At 62.7% G+C, this 23,271-nt stretch overlaps 1 protein-coding gene across 7 annotated transcripts; it reads right to left on the bottom strand.

Moving 5' to 3' along the window:
- Positions 1–5,689: 5,689 nt before the first annotated feature.
- On the bottom strand, positions 5,690–23,249 carry PDGFA (platelet derived growth factor subunit A). 7 transcript variants are annotated; one of them, XM_043455721.1, is made up of 8 exons: positions 22,497–22,782; positions 21,470–21,599; positions 19,984–20,080; positions 15,366–15,470; positions 13,918–14,105; positions 8,211–8,337; positions 6,202–6,318; positions 5,690–5,918 (listed from the first exon to the last, which is right to left on the bottom strand). In XM_043455721.1, exons 2-8 carry the CDS (start codon positions 21,530–21,532, stop codon positions 5,908–5,910), a joined length of 708 nt encoding a protein of 235 aa, XP_043311656.1. In that variant the 5' UTR covers positions 21,533–21,599; positions 22,497–22,782; the 3' UTR covers positions 5,690–5,907. The 7 variants fall into 7 exon arrangements, with proteins under 7 accessions (XP_043311656.1, XP_043311657.1, XP_043311652.1 ...); XM_043455722.1 differs by lacking the exon at positions 22,497–22,782 and adding an exon at positions 21,995–22,179; XM_043455717.1 differs by lacking the exons at positions 21,470–21,599; positions 22,497–22,782 and adding an exon at positions 22,981–23,249.
- Between the last annotated feature and the right edge of the window lie 22 nt (positions 23,250–23,271).

Genomic DNA, 23,271 nt, shown 5'->3' with positions numbered 1-23,271 from the left:
CCGCAGGTCAGCAGTGAGGAGGTGGGGGAGGAAGGTATGCAGACCGAGGCCCCGGACGCCACCCAGGCCGGAGCCCAGGGCTGTTTGCCAACCCCCCACTGTGCTGGGCAAACAGAGCCCTCTGTCCCCAGGGCCCTGGGCTGGGACAGCGGCCCCCTGAGGCCCGCGGCCTGGGAGGGAGCAGGGCTGAGCCCCAGGGGTCTTCCGCAACTAGGGCAACCCCAGGACCAGATGGAGTCAGTCTGCGGTGAATTCTAGCAAACAGTTCTCAAAAGAATTCACACTGATGCTTTACAAACTCTTCCAAAAAATGTGAGAGGAAGGACCTCACTCTCACAGAATCATTTTTACGTGTTGATACCAAAACCAAAGACGTCACAAGAAAACACAGACCAGTACCTTTCTGTACAGATGTAAAAACTTTGACAAAATATTAGCAAAACAAATCCAACAGCACATAAAAATAGTGATTGCACCCCATGACGAGGTAGGTTCATCCCAGGAATGCAAGTGTGGTTCAACAAACAAAAACCAGTCAACATCGTGTGTGTGTGTGTGTGTGTGTGCACGCGCACATATGTATATGTGTATATGTACACACACACACTATATACATGCATTATGTTCACAGGATAAAAAAACACATATGATCTTCTCAATTACTGTGGAAAAAGCATCACCCAGAAAAAGATCCAACACCGTTTCATGCTAAACACTCAGCAAACTAGAAACAGGAGGGAACTCCCTTACCCTGGAAGAAACCCACAGCTGGCACCATATTTAAGGCAGAAAAACTTAAAACTTTCCCCCCACCAGGAGCAAGACAATGATGTCTGCTCTGCCAACTTCTCCCCACTATCCCAGAGGTTCTCACCCTGGCAATTAAAGAAGAAGAAAGAAATAGATCGAGAAGAAAGTAGTCAGCTATGCCTATTGGAAGGTGACACAACCTTGTACATGGAAAATGCCAAGAAACCCAGACACACGCAAACGTTAGAGCTAAAAACAAGGCCACAAGACTGTAGGATCAATATATAAAAACCAACTGCGGGGATCAATACGCACCAGCAAAGAACAGTCCAAAAATTAAATTAAGAAAACAGTTTCACCGACAACAGCCCAGCAACAGAGAGGCCTTCTGAGGTCCCTGAGCCGCTCTCTGATACCTCGGGGTGGCCCCAGTGGGCATCTGCAGGGACAGGAATGAACAAAAGAGCAACAGCCACCATCCTCCATGTCTGAAAGCCAGAGTTTGGCTTTTCTACCACACGCCCCAGAGGAAGTCTGGGTGCTGGGGAACCTGGGCTCCTGGTCTCCGCTGTGCTGGGGGCCGGGCAGAGGGGGGACGGAGCTCCAGAGTCAGGGGTCCTCGGCGGCTGCGGGCTGAGCTGAGCCTCCGTCTCGACGTGGCAGCAGGACCCCTGCAGGTGCCGGCGCCCCTAGGAGCACAGGTCCTGACAAGCAGCCCCTCTCCCTCCAGAAACACAGCCTCTGAGGAACAGTGGAGGGCCGGGCCGGCAGGAGGCTCTGCCCCAACGCCCCCGCACCCTCCCCAAGGACCTGCAGGGAGGAGCACACACCGGCAGGATGCTGGGGCCGTCAGATGGAAAGGCAGGGACCCCAGCTCCTATTCCCAGCCAGCCCCAAGGGAGGCCCAGCCTGCAAAGCATCCAGGGAGGCGCCAGGCACCCCTCGCTGCCCAGGGTGACGTCCACCAGGCCCGTGAGGCCGGCACCCCGGAGGGGCAGAAGGAAAAGCTGGGGCCAGGCTGTGAGCCCACCTGCGAGGGCAGAGGGCAGAGGACAGAGGGCGTGACTGCCCGGAGCCTAGAGGTGCGGGGAGGGCAGGCCGGAGCTCAGGGGCCTGCCCACTGCTCCAGGTTCCTCGTCCCCAGATGGGCAGGCTGAGGCCCAGGGGCTGCGTGAGGGCTGTGGGTGCTGGGGCTGGGCTGCCTGCCTGGAGCCTGCACTGCATCCCCACCTGGAGAAGTTTCTGTATGTCTGTCCACCCTGCACGCTAGAACCACACGGGGCCTTCGGGACAGCGCAGCACCAGGTGGAGCCAGAGGTGGCTAGTCCTGCAGAGGCAGGTGCCAGCGAAGGCCGCGGGGCCAGAGGGGCGGGGTGCGTGCTTCACCCGCAGAGTGCCAGGCAGGGGCCTCAGCCGGGGGCACAGGGCCAGGGTCTGGTCGGCAGGCCGGGGGCAGACAGCGAACACTCCACATTTTTGGCAGCTGAAGGGCCTGGTCTGAACAGTTGCCTTTCTATTCTGCAGAAGCCACCAGCTTTGCATCTCAGGGCCCTGCAGCGGGTGGGAGTGGATTCCAGCCGATGTTGGAGAGGTGCGGGGGGGCGCTGCAGGGTGACAGCCAGGCCCTGCCCGTGCTTCAGACCCCCGAGGCCAGGCTGGGTCCCAGTCCCCACCCTAGGGGTGACCCTGGGTTCCTCCCTCAGAGCAGCCCCAGGGACACAAGGATGCGCTCTGAGCAAACAGCTTCCTGCCTGCTTGATCACCAGGTCTCCCTTCGGGAGCCCCGTGGGGGCCCAGAAAAGACTCAGACCCCAGCCCTACCTCCCAGGGTCCCAGGCTGGTGAGGAGACACCCAGAAAGGAGCTGTGAGTGAGCAGGCGGCCCCGACGGGCGGGAGCTCCGGGGAGGCCCTGCTCTCATGCTCGGCCCAGCCCCACTGGGGAAGCAGGCCTGGCGGGCTGACATCAGTGGTCCCAGGGTCCCTCTCAGCCCACAGGTGCTCCCCCTCAGGGTCGGGGGCCCCACAACTCCTTCTGGAGCGTCTGCTCTGGGCCAGGCCCTTACATTCACCACAAAGACCAGCACAGCCATCCAGTCAAGAGCAGGGAAACCACCTGCCAAGGTCACATGCAAGGTCACCCAAGGTCACAGGGCCAGGTGGTCCTCACAGGGAAGAGCCCAGCAGAGTCACATTCCCAGACTCACGCTCAGGGGTCCCCACCACATGGGCCGGGGTCTACAGATGGACCTCAGGGCAAACAGCCCTCCCCAGCCTGGGCAGCTCAGGGCACTTGCTCGCCTCTTCAGGCCAGGGGCCCACAAGGGACAGCCGTCCACTGGGCTCCAAAAATACTTGCTCCTTCACCTGGGCCACCCCACCCAGCCTGAGCCCCGAGGCTCAGCTGTAATCTGTACCCCACAGAATAGACAGAACTGGCGAGGCCAGGGTGAGGGGTCACGAGGGCAGGGTGAGGGGTCACATGGTCAGCAGAAAGCACAGGGAGGCAGGGGGTACTTCCCAGCCAGGCAGGGCCCAAAGCCCACCCCAGCTTTCAGACTGCATTCTCAGAGAAGGATGGGGTGGGGAGGACGGGATGACACGCTTGGAAGGCAGGTGGCTGCGGTGCTTGCAGGGCTGAGCACGGCCCTGCACTCATGCTCTCGCCGGGGCTGCTGTGGGCAGCTCTGTGCCCAGAGCATCCTCCCGCTCACTAACTCAGCACCACAGAGGGGTCCCGGCTTCCTGCCTACCTCCCGAGGCCACAGGAAGGGCCCTGCAGGAGTGTGTGTGTCCACAGGTGCACAACCCGGGCAGACGGCTCTGACAGGCACTTCCAAGGCCCCCAGGATGGAGCCCAACTTCCTGCTTCACCATTTGACCCCTGGATGCCCCCTACAACAAGCGTTCTGCTCCCCAGCCCTTCCCAGGCTCTGTTTTGGAGGCCCAGCACCCCACTATACAGCCACATCTTCCTTAGGGGGGCCTGTTCTCCCCATTTCTGTCTAGAGCTTCCAGGGAAATTCACAACAGATGGGGGACAAGGGGGCTGAACCAGCGGAGCATGCCACCTGTACCCCTTGGGGGTCGATGGCGCGGCCTCCCAGGAGTCCTGGAACAGGACGGGCACTGGGTGAAGGCCAGAATTCAAGGTCTTCTGCCTTTATCTGGGAACGGAGAACAGGCTGAGACCCTCAGTCCTGTGAGATGTGGTGGCCGCCCCCCACCAACATCCTCCCCACAGCCGCTGGGGGCCCCTCCCCTTCCCGGGCGTTCCTCTCCCCCAAGAGCACACCAAGTCTTTCTGCACCATCGCTTTAATGGACAGACCATCAGACGCATTTGCCCAAAGAAAGAATAACTGAGCAGGGTTCTGGGCATCTCACGGGACGTAAATACACAGATCACGTTTGTACATCTCACATCAGACACGTATCCACAGCACAGGATCGTGCAGCGCGCCGCTGCGGGACACCACTTGCTCCGCCGGAAACCCCTCCCCGCGCTGCACGTGAGCGGGCCCCGTGGGGCGGGGCCATGCCTGCGACCACGCCCCCACACGCTCGCTCACAGGCGTCCTGCAGCCACGCGTGGAAGATGCTCCTTAACGCGGAAGACTCCCCAGGGACAGGTGAGTCCCGGGACGCTCGCCGTCACCGGATACGGCCCCAGGGCAACAGAGGGGTCCCAGACGGTCACTCGAGCTCCGAGACGAGGAGGACGGGGGCGGCAGGCCGCGGACAACACGGGGCTAACGCAGTTCGCAGGCGCAGCAGACACTGCGGTCCACACACTCAGAGGGATCTTCCTCCACTTGGTGTCTGATGGGGTGCGCCGCTGCGTCTCTGTGAGGTCACGATGCCGGCACAGCTCCTCGCCCGGTCCTCTACATTCCGGAATCCCGGGGGCAGGCCCAGGTCACCAAGACCTCCCGGTCACCACTTGGAGTTCCAGCACCCGGGCCACAGGCCACGTGACGCCAATGGGCTGCGGCCACAAATGGTTTTCACCATGTATGCGTTTTGGTGGGTTTGTTTTCTTTTGGTTCAAAAAAAAAAAAAAAAACACCATGGCAGGCTCTCAGGTATATAAAACTTGGTAATATTAGACAAAAATACAAACTTCACCTTTACAAAAAAACAAAATCAAACAGCAACACACCGAATTTCTGTTGAATACACGTAAAGCATAACATCTTACCAAAAATAAGAGTTTAGTTTCTGTCCAAACACTGGCAGCAGCAGGGAGCAAGCCCGGGCCACCGCTCGGGAAAGCCAGGTCCTCAGGCCCAGCCACGGCAGGCGGGAGGCTGGGGGACAGCATGTGATTGCTCCACGCAGTTCTTTTGAAATGGCTTAAATTAAAAGGTGGATGAAACGGGGCAAGGAAGAAACACGTAAAGCCAGAAACATTTAGGAAATGATGCACAGGTGGGTATACCATGTTTATTTTAATACATCTCATCCGCTCGCATCCTGCTAGGAAAGGTACCGTCCCACTGTCCTGTTACAGCAGCCTGGCGTTATCGGTGTAAATGTCATCCAAAGAGATAATTAAAAAAAAAAAAAGCTAGGCCAAGAGTAAAAAGGAAAGCTGAATAATCACTTTATGATGTAAAAAAAAAAATCCACTTAAGGCTCTCAGGGAGGTTTCTGGATAAGACTCAAACACTACGGCAAGGAGATGTGGTCTCCCAGACAGTCTCGGCTCCTGCGTGCGCCTGCAGAGCCTGCGGCCTCCGATCACAGCCTTCAGAAAGCAGGCTCTGCATCCTTGGCAGAAGCACCTGTGACCACCCTGGACAGAGATCCAGTCCGCCGAGACGTCAGTCCTTCCGTCCCTCGGGGCGTCCCTCCATTCCGGCAACTGTTCAGATATTTTTGTGAGTTTTGTTTGTTGTATTTCGTGGTTTTGTTTGCTCTTTTTTTTTTTTTTTTTTTGACAAGGAAGCGTCTTATTGTTTCACCGAGTGCTACAATACTTGCTTTGATGTCACATGAACAACGTATACTGTCTCTTTGTTCTCCAAAGCGTGCATGGAGACAGTTTTCACGGAGGAGAACAAAGACCACGCTGGCAGTAAGCACCGTACATAGTAGGTTCAGGAATGTAACACGCCATGTACATCCGTGTCCCGGGAGAGGGCTGCTGGCTGATCTTCACCTCACATCTGCAGGCAGGAAGAGAGACGGACACTGAGAGGCCACGAACTCACGAGTGCCATGACGGCACGCACACGCACGCATACACGCTGCGTGGTAGCTCGCAGGATTTAAAGCCTTTGCTAAATTTTTCAAATCAAATATGCCCCATTACCCTTTCTGTAACATCCTGACCAGAACTGGGGCTCGGCTCTTGGGATCTCAAAGAACACAGCTTCAGAGCAAGCCCCATCCTCCCATTGTACAGATAGGGAAAACTGAGGCCCAGAAGAGTTCTTCTGCTTTTCTCACCTTTCTCTTTCTTCTGGCCTACAGCTTGATGTGATTTCTGGTGCTCCGGCAGCCATTCTGGGCCATGAGACAATCTTGCCACTGGATGCCACCAGTGAGACACAGGGGTCTCTGTGACTGGGCAGGGTACACAGACCTGAGCTTACAGCAGCTCTTCCCCACCCTACACCACCTATCTGTTGCTCATCCCAACATTTGTACCACATGCCGAGAGCCCGAATGCTAGCAGGGAGGCAGGGATGGCTCTCTCCCTTTGGGGTCTCTGTCATCAGCTGTCCCATGGAGGCTCAGCCCAGTGGCTGCAGACTGGGAAGCACAGGCAGGTACAGATCAGCCCCTACACACCCTCAGGACCCAGAGCCAAGGCTGCGCAGTCGGGGGCTGCTTCAGGATCTGTCTATATGGACCCTTCCTCCCAGAGGAGCCTCCCAAGTGGACCTGGCCCACAGGCCTCAGAAGCTCCTGGCCTGGTCAGGTTCTACAGTTAACACATCACTCAGCTGGGCCCTGGGTTCCCAGGCACCTGTTGCTAAGAGTTCCTCTCACAACTATTTGTCTTGGGTGCCATGGGCTCCCACATGCCCAGGAGCAAGGACCAGGCTCTCCGGAGGCAGACAGTCCAACAGGAAGGAACAGGAAGACTCATCACTGCCTCCTCCATGACAACTGCAGTTGCCCACACCCACCTCCCCTGGGAAGCCCCTCTAAAGGGCCACTTTTCCCAGGCCCCCTTAGAGTGGAGGGATGGCCAGTGAGATTAAAGCAAAAGTCACTGGGTCCTTTCACTGTTCTCCTCACCATAATCTTTCTTCCAGCCTGGAGTGTAACACGATTTCTGGAGCTGTGGCAGCCATCTCAGGCCACGAGGCTGAGGACGGACATCACCAGCCCTGAAGTGGGTGTCTGATGATACTCTGAGACTGCCATACCTGCTCTGGTCTCTACCTTATCTCGCCCTTATTTCTGGTGTGTTGTTAGCAGCCAAACACAATTTCCAATACAGCAGCCAACAGCCCTATGTGTTTACAAAGCATTTCAGATAGGATCTATCCAGCCTTTAACAAGTCTCATCTGTGATCCCGGTAAGCCTCAGTTTTTCCATCTGTCGAAGTAGTGGGTAAGCTGTCCGCGTGATCCCAGCAATTAAACACGGGAGCTACGCCACTGCTGCTCAGGCAGCCCAGCCCAGATCAGCGCCTATGATCTCTGCCTCCCGATCAATGAGGACCAAAGCCAGAGTGGGGGCCCCGGAGCAGGAGGGGGCCGGGGGCCAGGCGTCTCGAGCAGCAGGAGAAGGGGCAGAGAACAGGAGCGCAGAGTCCCGCAGCCCGGCCAGACAGACAGCGGAAGCTCGCGGGCGGATCAAGGCCAATCAGGGTGCGTCCTCGCCTGTGAGTGATTCGCCGAGTGATCGGGCGCTGCGCCTCCCACCCCAGGACAGTGGCGCGGCGGGCAGGCAGCTCCTACCTGGTTGGCCATGTTAGGTGGGTTTTAACTTTTTTCTTTTCCGTTTTTTACCTGACTCCCTACGCCTTCCTGTTGACAGAAGGGCAGGAAGGGTGAGTGGGCCTGAGGGAGGGTATGGGGTGGAAACTGAAGCAATAAATACCTGGGGTGTTTGTCTTTCTGTAAAACAGCTCGATGGCGCTGGCAGGGAGACACTTCCTGGTCTCGTGAGCTGGCCCGGCGCGGCGGTCACGACGCCGGGCTGCTCAGGGCAGCCTGCCCGAAAAGGCCAGGTCCCCAAGCGCCAACGCTGTGGCCAGCGCCTGCCACCCGCCAGGGACGGGCTGCATCTCTCCACTCACCACTCGGGCTGGGGCAGGAGACAGGCCCTCACAGCAGCCTGACCCCTCCCTCCAGGCGCGTGGCCGTGTCCCCGCGATGCCCTTGGGGGCAGCACGCCACCCCACAGCAGGTCCTGGGCCGACAGGCCTCAGCTCCAGCCCCCCGACCCCGCCGCCCCCCCAAGGCCACTGGACGACTCGGCGCCCCCGGCAGGGACTCACCCGCCTCCTCCTCGCGGTGCTCGGGGCTCGGGCTGGCGCTCGCGCACGTGCACTCCAGGTGCTCCTCCAGCCGCACCTGCACCTCTTTTAACTTCGCCTTCTTCCTGAAGTACTCCACCTTGGCCACCTGCCGAGACAGCAGGGCAGCCGTGGACGAGCGGCACACGGGCCCAGGAGCCGGGACAACCCCTGACCTCTGACCTCCCAGTGGGAGAAGTGGGGGCACCAGTGAGGAAGCAGTGAGATCCGGTGCGGTGTTTGTGGTTTGGTCCCATTTTAACTTGAGCCCAGAGGCTTGTGCACGCCAGGAGAGGCCCTGCAGGATGCCCTCGAGGGGGAGCTCTGGGTGAGGGAAGGAGTTTGCTTCCATGCTTCAGGGATGCGTGGAACAGCCACAGGGGTTGGCAAGAGTGCGCCTGACCGCCAGCAGCAAGAGGGCCGGGGACCATCCTCCCGCCGGCCCAACCCCGAGCCCAGAGGAGGAGCAGGAGGCGCGGGCCCACGTGGGGCTGTCGCTCTGGCCTGGTGGGGCTCCAGACGAAGATCCCTCAGCTGCCCGAGGCGGGGCTGGGCCCAGCCCTGCAGCCTCACCCAGCTCCGAGAACGGCCCCCAGGGACGCTCTCTCCATCCCTCGCTCTTCGCCCAGAGACATGGTTGGGGGGGGGGGCAGGGCTTGGCCAAGATCCACCTCCGGCACTTGGAGGCCCAGGGGAAGCCTGGCTCATGGGCCACAGCTGATCAGGGCGAACAGGACCCCAGGCCACAAACAGAAGCCTCCAGCCTGGGACAGTCCTTTACAAGGAGCTTCGAGGCCAGAAACTGGGGGACCCCGGGCAGAGGGTTGGCCTGCACTCCGGTGGCCAGGCTGCCCACCCCATAGGCGAGCAGGCCAGGAGGCCCGTCCAGACCTGGAGCAGCCACCTGGCCGCATGCATTAACCAAACAGAAGAGAGGCGGTGGCCCACCAGCCGTGTGCAGCGGCCGTGGCTCAAACGGGGTCAGGAGCCAGGCTGGGTTTGGGGCCAGGCCCAGAGGTTTCCCAAGTCGAGACCTCGAGACCAGGAAGAGAGGAGGCCTTGGGTGGGAGCTCCTGCGGGACGTCTTCACCTGGCGCGGCCTGCGGCTCGGGTGCCCCTGCCCCTGCCCCCGCCCCCTTCCCTGGGGAGAGTCCAAGAGCCAGGCATGTGGGCCACATAGGCAGCCAGCCTCTGCCTTCCCATCTGTAACGTGGGAACAGAGACCACACGCACCGGGGGTCACGGTGAAGGACAAACAGCTCACACACACAGAAGTGCCTGGAACTGGGGTCACTGTCCAGAGGCCACCGAAGTTGGCACCTTCGCACAGAGCCTGTCCGAGGCCCCCGTCCAGAGAGGCCAGCCTGCCAGCCCAAGCAGTGCTGCCCACTCCCCTGGGGCTCAGGCAGCGGGAACACAGGCCAGCACCTCACCCTGCCCTGGACCCTGCTCAGTGCCCACACGCTTCCCGCCACCCTGGCCTCTGCTGGGGGACACAGGGCCTGGCCCTCTGGACGGCACGCCTCTGGCCAGTGGGCACCTCGCTGGCATCCTCTGCAGGGCAGGACGAGGACCCAGGCCCCCATGGCCGGCGTGGGTGTGGGGGAGGCTCGCCAGCCACCAGACAGGCCCCCGGGGACCAGCGGTGGGCCCAGCAGCACTGCCCCGGGAGCCCCTCAGTGAAGGGTGCCCGACAGCAGCCACTCCAGTCTTTAGAGAAAAGTCTTGTTTTTCTTATCACAGAAAAACAAACGGATTCATGGCTGCACCTGCTTCTGGATATGCAAGGATTCCAGGCCGGTCCACCACCTCCGTCTGGCCAGGAAATGGCTACATTTTTCCCCCAAGAACGCGCTGTGAATATTAAATTCTCAAAAGCGTCCTCTGCTCTAGCCAAGGCCATGATGAAGATGCTGACGTCCTTGGAGCCCCACCCCCAGAACCTACACTGCAGCCTCTCAGAGCCCACACCCCGTGCTCTCCCCAATGTTTGTCTCGGCCGCTCCTGAAAAACCAGACATTCGGATCCCCGCCATGGAGCTGCCCCACCTGCGGTGTCCCGGGCCAGACCCACCCAAGCACACCACCCGCGATGCCGTGAGCCTTCTGAGCCAGGCCTTGGATTCCTGCGCCCAGCAGCCCCCATGAAGCAGGACACCCCAGGAGGGCCAGGGAGAGCCACACCCTGCAGGGCCCCCCACCAACCCAGGTCATCCGGAATAAACAGCAGCATCTCCTGAACCCCACGGGCCAGGCCCGTGACACAGCGGCCTCGAGAGGGCACGACCACGGCCCATTTCACAGACAGAGAAACTGAGGCCGCACAGACAGGGCATGGTTCATTGGGAGGGGTCCTGGACTCGGAACCGGCAGAGGCCCTGAGTGCGCCCCTCAGCCAGGGAATGTCCTCAGTCCACTGCGCGGGGGTCGCCGGGGCCCTGCAGCCCCACGTCCACTCAGAACTGAGTCCGGCTCGCAGGGTCACGAGAGACAGACCTACCTGGCTCCCAGGCAGGTGGCAGGAGGTGGGAGGCCTTCTCCAGGCCCAGTTTAGCGGCCACGATGGCCAGAGAAGAGAACCCCAGCTCCAGGGCCTGCGGCTGATGGGGTCTGGCCTCCCTGACTGACCAGGGCTCAAGCCGGGCAAGCAGTGGGCACCTCGCACCGCGGGGCAGGGACTCAGGATCCCGGCACCAAGACACGCTGCCAGAGCCCCTGCCTCACCCTCACAGCCCTGACCTGGCTCCAGGAGCAGCAACGGCCGATGCGGCCCCCATGGGGACCCCCACCCAAAGCACAGGCCCCTCGTCCACGAGGGGCGCAGAGGCTGTCCTGGGCTTCCCCACGGAGGCACGCCAGGCCCACCTCCCAGAGGCCAGAGGCCTGGCGAAGTAGGACTGCAGTTAACTGCCCGTGTCTAGAGGCCTGGCCCACGGCTGCCCTGAAAGCAGAGCCGCCCCAAACTCCCAACACCAGAGAGGCTGGAGGCCCACCCACTGGCGACGGCGGGGAGGGGCCTGAGCGACTGTTGCCCACCCCCAGCTACCCCGTCCCGGCCACCGAGGCTCAGGTCTAGGGGCCAGGTCCGCATCTCAGCCTGTATCAGGGGGCAAAGTGCTGACCTTGCTGAGCAGGGTGCAGGGGAGGTGGCAGGGACCCCTGCCCACATGGCAATACGGTGGGTCTGCAGGGGCTCCAGGGTCCACGAGCTGCCCCCAGGGCAGGCCCTGGAGGTCACAGGCCCCCAGGGAGCTGTGAAACCTCAGGCCACCCTCCACAGAGGTCACGGCAGGGCTCTGGGGGGCAGGCCACCGGCCCGGGCGTGTCCTGACCCCAGGCCCGGGTCCACCTGCAGCTGAGGGTGCCCGCCTGGTTCAATCGCCCAGGAGACCGACCCAGCCTCCCCGCCCTCTCCTCCCAACAAGGGCCCTCAGGCTGTGCGTCGTCCGTGACCCCCAGCGCCCACCCCGCACTCAGTCTGGGCCCCGAGGACCCCCTCTCTGCTTGGCCTCAACCCCAAATGGAGGGGGTGGCCCCTGGCCAGGCCGGGGGGTGGGTGCTCCACAATGGGCCCCCTGTTCCCATTGGCCTCCGTCTCCTCCTGCCAGGACCCCGGGGCCTGGGGCCAGATGTCTCTTTGCCGACCTCTTGATGGAGAGAGGGTGGGCAAAGGCTCACGGGGCACCAGATGCAGGGCCAGGCTGCCAGGCCCCCCACAGTGGGCTGACGCCCCCCTCCCCGGGCAGACGGAGCCCAACTCTCCCACCCGCTGGTCAGGCCTGTGCCCCAGCAGACGGAACCCCCGCCCTCACCCACCGAGACCCCTGAGGAGCTCTGGGCCACCCGCCCTCACCCACCGAGACCCCCAGGGAGCTCCGGGCCAACCACCCACCCTAAGGATGGACCAAGGGAGACAGAGGGTCACTGCCCAGGCCGGGACCAGACCATGGGAAGCAAGAGTGGGAGCCTTGGGGAACCTCAACGGCTGGAGCCACGGGCAGAAAGCCCGCTCCATTTCCGCTCCCCTGTACCTCCAGGCCCCTGCCGCTGGCCCGACAGACAGGCTCCAGAGTTCGCAAGCAGGACCATCTAATCTAGGGCACCCCACCCCCAGGCCCAAGAGACTAAGACCTCAGTTCTGTGGACTCCTGGGGCTCCTAAGACCCCTCAACACACCACAAGGAGGGACCCCCAGACCCAACAGAAGCGGAGGAGGCTGGGTTGAGAGCCAGGGCTGCAGCTGAGCCCACAGGCAGGCATCAGGCCTGCTTCCTCCTTGAACTGAGGAGGACGCAGCAGCAGGGCCCCCTACCCGGAGTCTGAAGCCTAAGGCGGGAGCCAGCGCCCCAGGCAGGCACTCCAGGGCACCTTGGCCCCAGAGGAGTGTCCACCTAAGACCACAGGCAGGCAGCCAGCCGTGGAATCCGCTTACTCAATCCCCAAAGCACGCAGAGGACCAAGTCCCCGAGGTCAAGTCAAGTCCCAGTTAGAGTCTAAAGTGCTTCTCGCGTGCCAGCTACAGGGTCCTTAACTCCACACCTCACTCTGGAGCCAGAAGCCTGAACTCAGACTTGCAGGCAATCTAAGATAATTCCCAGTGGAGAAAAGAGTTCTACTGCACCCCCGGAGCGGAAGTCCGCGTTCCAGGAAAACTGGAGGCCCGGCTGAGTTGGGGGGGGCTGCTCCGTGGGGACGGTGCCAAGTCCATGCCCCAGGGACCATGGCCCACCTGGAGCCAGACCTTCCGTGGGGGCGGGCAGTCCCTGTGTCCCAGACCACTCCCCAGAAGAGGCAGGTGCGGCCGGAGGAGAGTAAGCCCAGGCTAAGAAAGGCTTCCAGATGTAGGGCCGGAAGCCAGACCCTAGTTTAGCTGCCCAGTGACCTGAGGAAGCAGAATTTCCCCCAGATTCAGAGGATGAGCCCCAATATGTGTCCTTGGAACCTGCCCTGCTGCAAGACCCCGTGATGCCCTTAGTGGTCAAACCAGCCAGCCTCCTGACTGGGATTCGCAGTGAGCACTGGCCGTGTACCAGCTCCTAGGAGCCCAATACCGGAGGCAGAGATGTCTGACCCAAGCTGCTGGGCCTGTGGGTCTCCACGCAAAGCACACCTTCCTGAAACAGGGGGCGACCTGGCTCCCAAAAGGACGCCCCTGGCTGGTGCCCCATCAACACGCACGTCCGGCGGAGAGGGGCACCCGCCCAGGTTTCGCGGGGGCTGGAGGTCTAGCATGACGGGCGTGTACCTGGCCCCGCGGCCTGAGTTCTGAGCCAAGTTCCGAGCCATGGTGGGAGTCAGCATCCCCAACCGGCCCCAGTCAAGGGCTCCCTGCCGGCCTCGGTGGGGAGAGGCTCTCAGGGATGCCCAGCCCCCTTGCCACGCACCACAGCCCCAACTAAAGTGCCCAAGAGATCCTTCCAGGGCCTGGAGAAGACACCAGGCAGCTCTCAGCTAAATGGCTGGACACCATGCGAGACCTGTCGGTGAGGCAAACCACCAGGTCATCCCAAGATTCAAATGTGTTTCCCACGAGAGGCCCTTGGAGGGGGGCCTGGACGCCACCCTTAAACCACCCACCAGGACCCAAGCCCCAGTCCCGCCCCCGGGCCTCTGCCTGTCAGAGAAATGGACTCGCTCTCCGACTCACGGCCACGGCTGGCCGCCGTGGGCCAGGGACTCACGGGCTCACCTTGACGCTGCGGTGGTGCACACGCGACGGCTGGCACCTGACGCTGCTCGTGTTACAGCACCCGGTGCAGCGCTTCACCTCCACGCACGGCGGCCAGATCAGGAAGTTGGCGGACGTGGGGTCCACCTGGCTCCGAGGTATCTCGTAGATGACAGTCCTGGTCTTGCAGGCCGCCGGGATGGCCTCCTCTGCAGAGATGAGAGGCGGGTGAACGTGCTAGAAACCCCAGGGCTGTGGCAGCTCCCAGGGGTCCAGGCAGGAGTGACCCACGGCCCACGGCTTCTGCCCACGGGACATGTCACACAGACCCCGGTCCAGCACAGGCAGAAAGACCCCAGCCCCCAACTGCGTGCCGCTGACTGGCCCAAAGATGAGCAGTAACTTGAGGGCTGGGAGGGGAGACCCCAGAGGGGCAGGGGACTACAGAGAGCCTCCCCTGGGGTGCGGGGGCTGGAAAGGGGCTCACACAGCCCCTGAGGCCAGCTTGGAGCTGGGACACCGCCTTCACTCAGGGCCGGGGGCAGGGGGCCGGCTCTCACCTGCCCCGCCTCCCAAGGGCCCCACCTCTCACAAGCACATTTTCAGTGGCCCCCAAATCAAGAGCAGGAAGGGGTCCCGCTGACAGTGCCCAACCCAGCGCCCACCAGCAGGAAGGGTGTGGGGAGGCCAGCCAGGCAGGGCTTCAGTCCAGCCCCAGTTCCGCTCAAGGGCATGCCCCTGGTCTGGAGCAGGACAGGCCCCCGTCAGCCCCGAAGACTCGAGGCAGCACACGTCACCTGGGAGGGCCTGCTGGCCTCAACCAGGAATCGTCTACCCACACACCGCGCCCAAAGGTAGAAGCTATAAAATCCATATTCTTGGAAAGACAGCTCAGAGGGAGTCACAGGCCCAAGGTCACACGGAGAACGGGCAGCTGTCAGGACCCCCAGGTGGTACGGGACTGGGTGGTCACACCCCCCAACTGCACCCCCGGGGCAAGGTCTCCCCTCAAGGCCAAGCCCAAGGCCCTAAGAGACCTCCATCAGCCAGTCACTGCTGAAGGGGCCAGGCAGACCCCGGACGCTCAGAGTGGGGCCAGGGGGCCAGGCCTGCGGGGGGTGGGGACCCCAGAAAGGGACCCCAGGCCCAGCACGGCTGCACCCACCACACCGCAGGGCAGCGGAGAACACTCTGTGCTCGATGTTATGAGCTGCAAATTAAACACAACCCATCCTCCAGCGAGGCTGCCTCCAGCACAGGTCCCAACAAGACCGGGCACTTCAGGAATTTATGACGGCTCCCCGCTTCTGGAAACTCTTGGCCCAAGCCAGGCCTGCAGTGGGGAGCGGGTGGGCCGGGGTAGGGAGGGGGGCGCTGGGCCTACGCAGCAGAGAAAGGGCAGACCCCACGTCCCGGTGTTGGGGCACATCCCCGGAGCCCCTCCACAGGCCCCCAGCCCGGGGACTCACCGATGCTCCTTTTCCTCCGGATGGGCACTGGCCGCTTCTCCGGGGCATGCTTGGCGCCGTGGCCCCCGTGGGCTCTCAGACTGGTTTCCAAAGGCTCCTCGGCTCCTACAGGAGAAAGAGGAGATGCCGACTGGCTGCCCACACCTGGGCCTCTGGGGCCTGCGCAGCAGCACGCTCCGCCGCCCTCCTCCTCATGGAGGGGGTCCCTCCACACCCACATGGGGGGCCTCCAGACGTGCGCAGAATGAGACTCCCAACTGCCAAAGATGTCCCAGCCACCCCATGCAGCTGGCATGAGGCTCCTGCCATGGGCGCCTGCCCTGCACCCCACCACAAAGCTGCATGCCAGCGGGGAAGGGCCCAAGGCCAACCCGCCTGGGACGCCTCCTCAGGGAAGCCAGGTGAGGGCTGACCCAGGGGAGGTGCCTGAAGCCAGCCCACCCCACCTGCAAGGCAGAGCTGACAGGCCTGCTGCTGCTTGCTGGACAGCGCACCTTGGACAGCGGGCTGGACAGCAGACTGGACCGCGGGCCTGGCTGTGGCCGCAGCTTTTCTACCACCTCTGCCGCCCTCACTGGCCCAATCCTGGCTGAGCATCCGGCCCTGCAGGGGCATCAGAAGCAAGGCCAAACTGGGCCTCGGTCACACCCCACTCGCCCCTGAATGTCAGCCCACCGTGACAGAGAGGCCACGAGACCCGGGAGCGGCGCGTCAGGAATCCGGTGCCCGGTGACAGGACACGGCTCTCAGGAAGGAAAGTGCTTTGAGCGGCCCCAGAGCCAAGGTCACCACTGGGCCTAGTGCCCCAGGCTGGCTACAGCCCCCTCAGTACACACACCACCACCCGCTCTGCCCCCAGAGCCCCCCAGACGGCTCGGAAGGGACACACACACCTGCCGTCTGGCCTGACCCCGCCCAAGGACAGCACCTGCACCAGGATGGAGTGGGCCACACGTGGCTGCCCCACCCTGGCCCTCAGACCCAGTGGGGGATCTCCCCACTTCTCCCCTCCATCACTGCTTCCCCCACAGTTAACCAAGGGCAGCGGGCTCTGAGAAAGCACGCCTCAAGGGCCACAGCTGCCCAATGATCCCGTTCTCGCCACCTCCCCTCCCCAAGAAGCTCCAGTGGTATCCCGGCCACGAGCCCAGACCTGAGGACCCCCTCTCCCCGATGCGCAGCAGAGGCCTTGGAGACTGTCCTCATGCCCGCAGTCTGAAGCTGCACTCACTAGAAGCGAAGCTCAAACACAGAAAACGCAGCAGGAACACAAGATGCGCCGCCTTGCACGCCGCTGTCCAGGAGAACCCAGCTCTTCCCTCAAAATGACTCAATGTTCCACTGCCACTAATTTTTTCTGAGACTCAAAATAAGATCAGAACAGAACTACTCATGCAGTAAGAATTTCCCATCCACCAACTGTTACAAGAAGCATTTTTTCACGAAAAAAGTGACATTATGAGTCACGTCCTGGTGGTGGCCATCTTGCCATCACCAAGCCCGGGAGCAGCTGGTCCATCCTCAGCTTCTAGGAGACAACGAACGGCAGCAGCCCAGGCTGCACTCCGGCCAGGCAAGAGCGGCCTTCCACGACATCATGGAGCTGCCGCCTCTTCACCTCGGAGGAAACTGAGGCCAAGGCTCAGAAGGACAAGCAAGACCAATGGCCAGCAGGAGACCCCAGACTGCCTGCCCTCCCACCCAGGCCTCTTGCCCCTGAAGAAGCAGAGAAGACAGAGCCTCCTGGTCCATCAATTGTTCTGAAACCTGAACCAGGGCTCAATCCCCAACAAGAGTAGAAAGAGCTCCCAGTCAGACAAGCTCGTCGGCTACGCTATGGAGACTGGTGGTCCAGAAACCCAGCCCAGGCCTCGCTGACGGGGAGGTGGCCCTCTGATTTATGCAGGTGGAGATGCCACCGGCAGGGATTCCCCCCACCCAAGAGAAGGCTGCACATGAATCACACCCGAAAATGGCTCTCAGGACAGCTCATCAACTGGTTTTCCCTTCTGCCTCTTTTGCACAGATGTCTGAAGGATAGAGAGCCGTCTTCCAGCCGTCAGTCCTGGAGGAGCATTAATGGCCTAATGGGGTGATATTTATGTATCCTTACTCAATGGACACGGGCGCCCGGCCAGGCTTTGGAGAACAAAGCTCCTAGCTCCCAGCTCCCGAGCGGCTGAATGGTCTGCTCTCAGACACCCGACACACAGGCCGCAAACTCCATGCTACTGGTCATTAAAAGACCATACGCTGGACCCTGCACCCAAAGGTCACACGTGAAAAATCAACTGTCCAGTCCATGAGCGCACTCAGAGCGCGCGGGCGCGGGCAAGGAATCCACCGCCTGCGGGCCTGGGCGCAGCGCCTCACCTGGGAGACGAACGGCCCGGCCCCTGGAGGCCCCGCCCCAGGGAGGAGCCACTGCAAACCCAAGTTTCTTTTCCCGCTCCCAGGCATAAGTCTCCAAGAGCTCTGTTCCGAGCTATAGGAGGAGGAAGGACACCTAGGCCAACGGGTCTTCTCTGCACCCAGCCGCCTCCTCACTGATCCCACCTCTGGCTGACCCTGGTGGGGAGTCCTGGGCCTGGAGAAGTAACCCGAGAGCAGTTTACAACCTTTCCTAGCAGTGGGGTCCATTTCTACTCTTCACTTGGGGCAGAAACAGAAGTTGGGGAAAACACCCACACCCCCAGTCCACTCCTTCTGCAAAACAAGCTACAGAAGCAACCAGCTCAGGTCAGAGCTGTGAGAGGGGGACCACCCAGAGCTCTGATGAAGGAGCCCGCCGTGGGACTGTGTCACAAAGGGTCCCAGAGGGACAAGGCTACTGAACAAAGGAGACCCTGGGGCCCCTCCAGAGTTCTCAGCCCAAAGCTACAGGCACTAGAAGCCCCCTCTCAGACCCCAGATACCCCAGCAGGTAGGGGAGGGAGGGAGGTGATCCTCTCCGTCCACTCCCTGGGGCTGGAGGGAGCCAGGCCCCCAGGGCTTTTATCAGGGGGCGATTTGAAACCAGCCCGGAGAGCCTGCAGGTGCAACCTTGCTTCTTCTATTTGGACTCTCCAAGGAGGCCACGGACGCAGAAGTCCCCAGGTCAGGAATGCTATCAGCATGACCCCAGAGCTGCAATGCTAAAAGCATTAATGGGCGGGGGGTGGGGGGAGGCGGGGCTGCAGAAAACAGAATAAGAATGGTCCCAGCAGAAAGTGAATGGCCCATTTCCCCACCACAACCCAAAGCAGGTCCTGCGGGGAGGCCCAGCCTTTCCCAGGGGGAAACCTTTTGGGAGCCAGTCTCCCCATTTCCCAAGTCCATCAGGGAGCAGCAGAATGCAGGCAAGTGTTCTCCTCAGCTAACCAAAGCTAAACCCTTCTCCCCAGGGTTACACATCAAGGAACCAGATCAAAATCCCCCCCCCCCCACTCTGATCTCCAAGTGAAATTCTACCCCCCTTCCTGATAAGGATCAGCCAAAGGATTTCCTGGGTCAAGAAACTACAGAAACCATCGCCCTTGCTAGAAAATGGTTTTGGCATGAAATGAAAATAGTTCAGGCCTCTCCACCACCATAATTAGGTACAAATTTCCAAATGACTAGACCATGTGATTTTACTTAATTCCCCCACCGTCCCCCCTTTTTAGAGTAGTCTGCAGTCAGAGAAATATCTTCATTCCACTTAAAATTCTCCCAGCCAACCCCGGGCTAACTTTGGTTGCTCCATTTGACAAGCTCACCTGGGGCCCCTTTTTGTCCAGTCAACAGTAAGTTTTCTGACATGAGTATCTCCCTAGCTAACTCACAGTGGAGTTCCTGCCACAGAAATGCGGGCCAGAACCCCTGTCCTCTAGAAAGAGCTTCCTCTGGTCCACAGGCAAGCACAGCCACCCAGCATCCCCAGGCTCCCAGCCAGGCCAAAGTGGGTCGTCAGCACCTCTGCCCACCTGGGGCCAGTCCACCTCTGCAGCTGACCCACAATAGCTTCAGAAGTCTGCTTGACACTGTTTCCTAAAGCGGCTCAACTCCAGGGCCTGAGGGAGAACCCCCAAATAGTCCCCAAACAGCAGCGTGTACAAGACGCGCCTTTTTTATTGGCTCATGAAAACAGAAAAACACAGGACTCGACAACCACAAAGGCCCAGCCCGGCAGCAGGCGCAGGGCAAGTGCGCACGGATGACAAAGGGGCCCTCGGTGGGGCGGTGGGGGGCGGCACCGCGCACCAGCTTGCGCCCAGGTCAGGGCTCAGCGCCCAAGGCTTGGGCTGGCTCCTCCTGGCCGGAGGGCAGGTCCCGGACCGCACACCTGGCCGGGACGCCGGCGCCCTCTATGTGGCTTAACTTTCTGAGACACATTCGGCATTTTCCTTAAAGCAAAAAAAACAATCCCTGGGCGAGTGAGCGGCCCCGGCCGCCTCCGGGAGAGAAAGTGGTGATTGGAAGAGAAACTCCTGACTCATCCGCCTGGGCTTTTATGGCCCGGGATTGGATTCTGACCTTTCGGTGCGCTCCTGCGCGGCGCCCGGCCCGGCCCGAAAGCGGGAGGCGGCACGGGGCGCACACACAGCCTGCCCGCCCGCCCGCGCCCTCCCCGCGCGCCGAGGGAAGGGGCGCGATTTACCTACGGAGTCTATCTCCAGGAGTCGCTGGAGGTCCCGGATGCTGTGGATCTGACTGTGCGCCAGCCTCTCAATGACCTCGCGGGGGATCTCGGCTTCCTGCAAGCATAGCAACACGGTCAGCGCCCGTGGCTGCCCAGAGCGCCTGGTCCCCCACCCGGCCCGCGCCAGCGCCTTGCAGGAAGGCCGCCGGACCCCCAGCCCAGGTCCTGGAGCCTAAGGCCCAGGGTGGGGCTGGGTGAGACCCCCAATCCAATTCTCCGTCCCCATCCGCGTCTGCTCTTTACAAAAAGAAACCGCTCCCCACCTTTAAACACACACACACACACACACAACCCACCGGGTCCCTCTGCCCCGGGGTGTCCGTTACAAGAGGTCTATGGGTAGCGAGGGGCCCGAGGAGTTGCTGGTCTAATAGTGAAATCAACATCGAGAAAGATCAAGTTGAAATGCGTCACGGACCGGCGACGAAAGTCGCGGCAGCCCTAACACTTTAATCTACCCCGAGGTTTAAATTTCACACCCGGAATCCCGACCAAACCTGCGGGGTAGAGGGTCTGCAAACGCGCGCGCGCACACTCAGTCGCCCCACCCCGGGCTCCGGCCCAGCTGCGGCCCTAGCGCCGACTAAGACGCCCCAAATCCAGCCGCGACTGGGAGGGGCTGCCAGGGAACGTGAGGGTTAAATATCTATCTCTCGCAGCTCTGGGTCCCATCCCAGACCACCCCCCACTTCTCGGCCTCCCCCTACTCTGTCCAGATTTTTAAAGGGAGTCGGGGGTCGTGGGGGGTCTCAAGCAGTAAGTCCCCACGACGAGGGAGTAGAAAGTCATTTATCACAGCACAGCTCACGAGGATTCGGAATTCGAGATTGAGGGTGGGGGTGGGGACGCGGGCGGTGGGAGGGCGAGGGCTCTCGGCCCGGCCCCGGCTCGTCTCGCTCAGCCACCTGTAAGCAGGCCCCGGGCGGGCGGGACTGCGCCGGCCCAGCCGCCGCTCCGGGCGTGGGGACCGGGACCCGGGGTCTGCGGCTCCGCGCTGCTCACCCTGCCTTCCGGGGGCTCCCGCTGCAACCGCCCCTACCAGTTTGTCGGCGGCTCTTCCCTCTTCCCCGGCTCCGCCGGTTCTCTCTCTCTCACACACCCCCTTCCGCGCGCCCGCACCCCAATGCTGCATTGCCCGCCGCGCCCTAGGTCTCCCTCCTCAGCGGGGAGCCCGCGGCCCCCGAAGTTTCTCCCCACTCGTCCACCCAGCCGCCACTCCGTCCCTCCGAGGCGGAGCGACGCAACACGCTGGAAACTCACCAGACACACTTAGGCACGGCAGAAAATAGAACCCAGTTGGGAAAATTTAAAAACCGACCACCCTAGCAGAAATCAAAATGCGCCCTGCAGAGCCCCAGAGCCCGGGCTCTCGGGCCCGCGGGCGGCCTCAGGGGGCGTGCGCAGGGGAGTCGGAGAAAGGACGGGGCGCGGGGGTGGCACCCACCTCGGCCAGGGCATTGGCGAGGTACCCGCAGCCGAGGAGCAGCAGACAAGCCCAGGTCCTCATCGCGTCCCGAGGCACCGGTGGCTCGGCGGGGAGGCGAGGCCGCGGGGCGGGCGCTCCAGCCGGGCTCCTGTGGCGGCGAAATTCAGTACCATCCCTCAGGGAACGCGGCCCGGAGGAGGGTGGCGCGGAGAGCAGGGAGCCGACGGAGCGCGCCCGGCGCGAGCAGCGAGTGCGAAGAGGCAGGCAGCGCCAGAGAGGAGGAGGAGCAGGGAGTGCGCGCTCGCCGCGCCCGCCGCGCCGGGAGCCTCCTGGGCCGCCGGGTAGGGGGTGGGGACGGAAGGGGCGGAGGGCGGGGGCTGGGCCTCTTCCTTGGTGCGTTCCCGGTGCTGGCCGCCGCCGCGCTCGCTCCCCGGCGCTGGCTCTAGGAGCGACCAGGCCGGTAATTCTGCATATTTGCGGGCGTTAGCCCCGAAAGGGACCCCGGAGCGAGGCTGCAGCCGCTGCCGCCGCACCACCCATCACCTGTCTGGACGCCCGGCCAGGCCCGGCGCGGGCTCGCGCTCTCCCTGCGGGCTGCGGGCGGCCCTGCGCGCCCACCAGCGGCCCCGCGCTCGCCTCCGGCCTCCTCTCGCCGCCGCCGCCACCCGGCCGGGCACGGCGCGGCCCAGCACGGCGCGGCCCGGCGGCCTGCGTGCGCCCCTCCGCGGCGCGCCCTCGGCTCCGGCGCCGCGCTCCGCCCTCCGCCGGCCCGAGCCGGGCAGCGCCCGCGGCCGCTCCGCCTGGCAGCCGCCGCCCGCCCGGGGCCTCGCCGCGCGGGCCTGAGGGCCGAGCCGGCGCCGCCACTGCCGCCGGCAGAGGAGGAAGAGGCGGCGCGGGCAGGCCCGGCTCGCCGGAGTTGTGCGGGCTCCGCGGGGCGCGCGTGTGGAGCCGGCCGGCGGCGGGGAGGGGGTTATAGCGCCGCGGCGCGCCCCTCCCCCGCCCCCTCCCCCTCGCCTCCCCCGGATTCCGGGCCCCGGACCCGCACCTCGGAAGCGCGCGGGGGCCGAACGGGCCGGACAGGGCCCCGCCGCGGCCGCAGTGAGCACACACACGCGCTCGCGCAGGCAGTAAAACCCATCAAGGCCCCGGGCCCGGCCCCGAGCACAGCCGCCGGGGCTCCGCGCGCTGCCCGGGGCTCCCCAGGCGCCCCTCCCTCGAGTTTGCCCACCCCCCAGTGCCAGCTGCAGCCCTGCAGCACCGGACGGGGAGGGGAGGAGGCGGCCGCAGAAGCGCCGCCGTCGCTGGCTCGCCTCTCCCGGGCCCCAGCGGCGGCAGAGGGCAGCGCCCAGAGCTGCTACGCCAAAAAGGGCAAAAGCGAGCCGGCCCCCGCCTCCCGCCCCCCGCCCTGGAGCTCCGGCCTCTTTGCACGGTTTGGATCCCGGGCCCCCGGCTCCCCCGCCATAAAAGGAGGGGGAGTGAGGCTCTGGTGAGAGGTGGGGCGTGTTTAGGGGCGCGTCTGGGACACTCACCTGGCGGCTGCCACGCGCCCCCGCCCGGAATCCGATGCCCGGGGTGTCTGACCGAGGAACCTCCACCCACATTCCGGGAAACGAGGGAGCCGCGATCGGAGGAAGGGGCTGCCGCAGGCCTCGTCCCCGCCCTGGGCTCCCGCACCCCCAAGTCCCCGCGCCCTCGTGGAAGGCCTGGCGGCGGTCTGAGCTAGAAACTCGAGGGCTGGAAGGGAGGAAAAGAAAAGAGCCGCTCGAGAGGAGCCCGGGATTCTCAGCTCCCGCGCCGGGATCCTCTGGGCGCACAGAGCG

Source organism: Cervus canadensis, chromosome 32 (assembly GCF_019320065.1).
Source record: "Cervus canadensis isolate Bull #8, Minnesota chromosome 32, ASM1932006v1, whole genome shotgun sequence".
Classification (NCBI taxonomy): Eukaryota; Metazoa; Chordata; class Mammalia; order Artiodactyla; family Cervidae; genus Cervus; species Cervus canadensis.
Note: the sequence above shows the minus strand (reverse complement) of the source record. Positions and strands in the feature narration are given on the sequence as shown.

Excerpts from the sequence above, each read along its gene's own strand:
- PDGFA (XM_043455720.1), bottom strand. The coding sequence starts at position 20,411 with ATGTTGATTTCACTATTAGACCAGCAACTCCTCGGGCCCCTCGCTACC. Across the intron at positions 20,081-20,321 it reads CCCCGGGGCAGAGGGACCCG|GAAGCCGAGATCCCCCGCGA; the intron begins GTGGGTTGTGTG and ends CTATGCTTGCAG. Across the intron at positions 8,338-13,917 it reads TGCACCACCGCAGCGTCAAG|GTGGCCAAGGTGGAGTACTT; the intron begins GTGAGCCCGTGA and ends CTGTCTCGGCAG.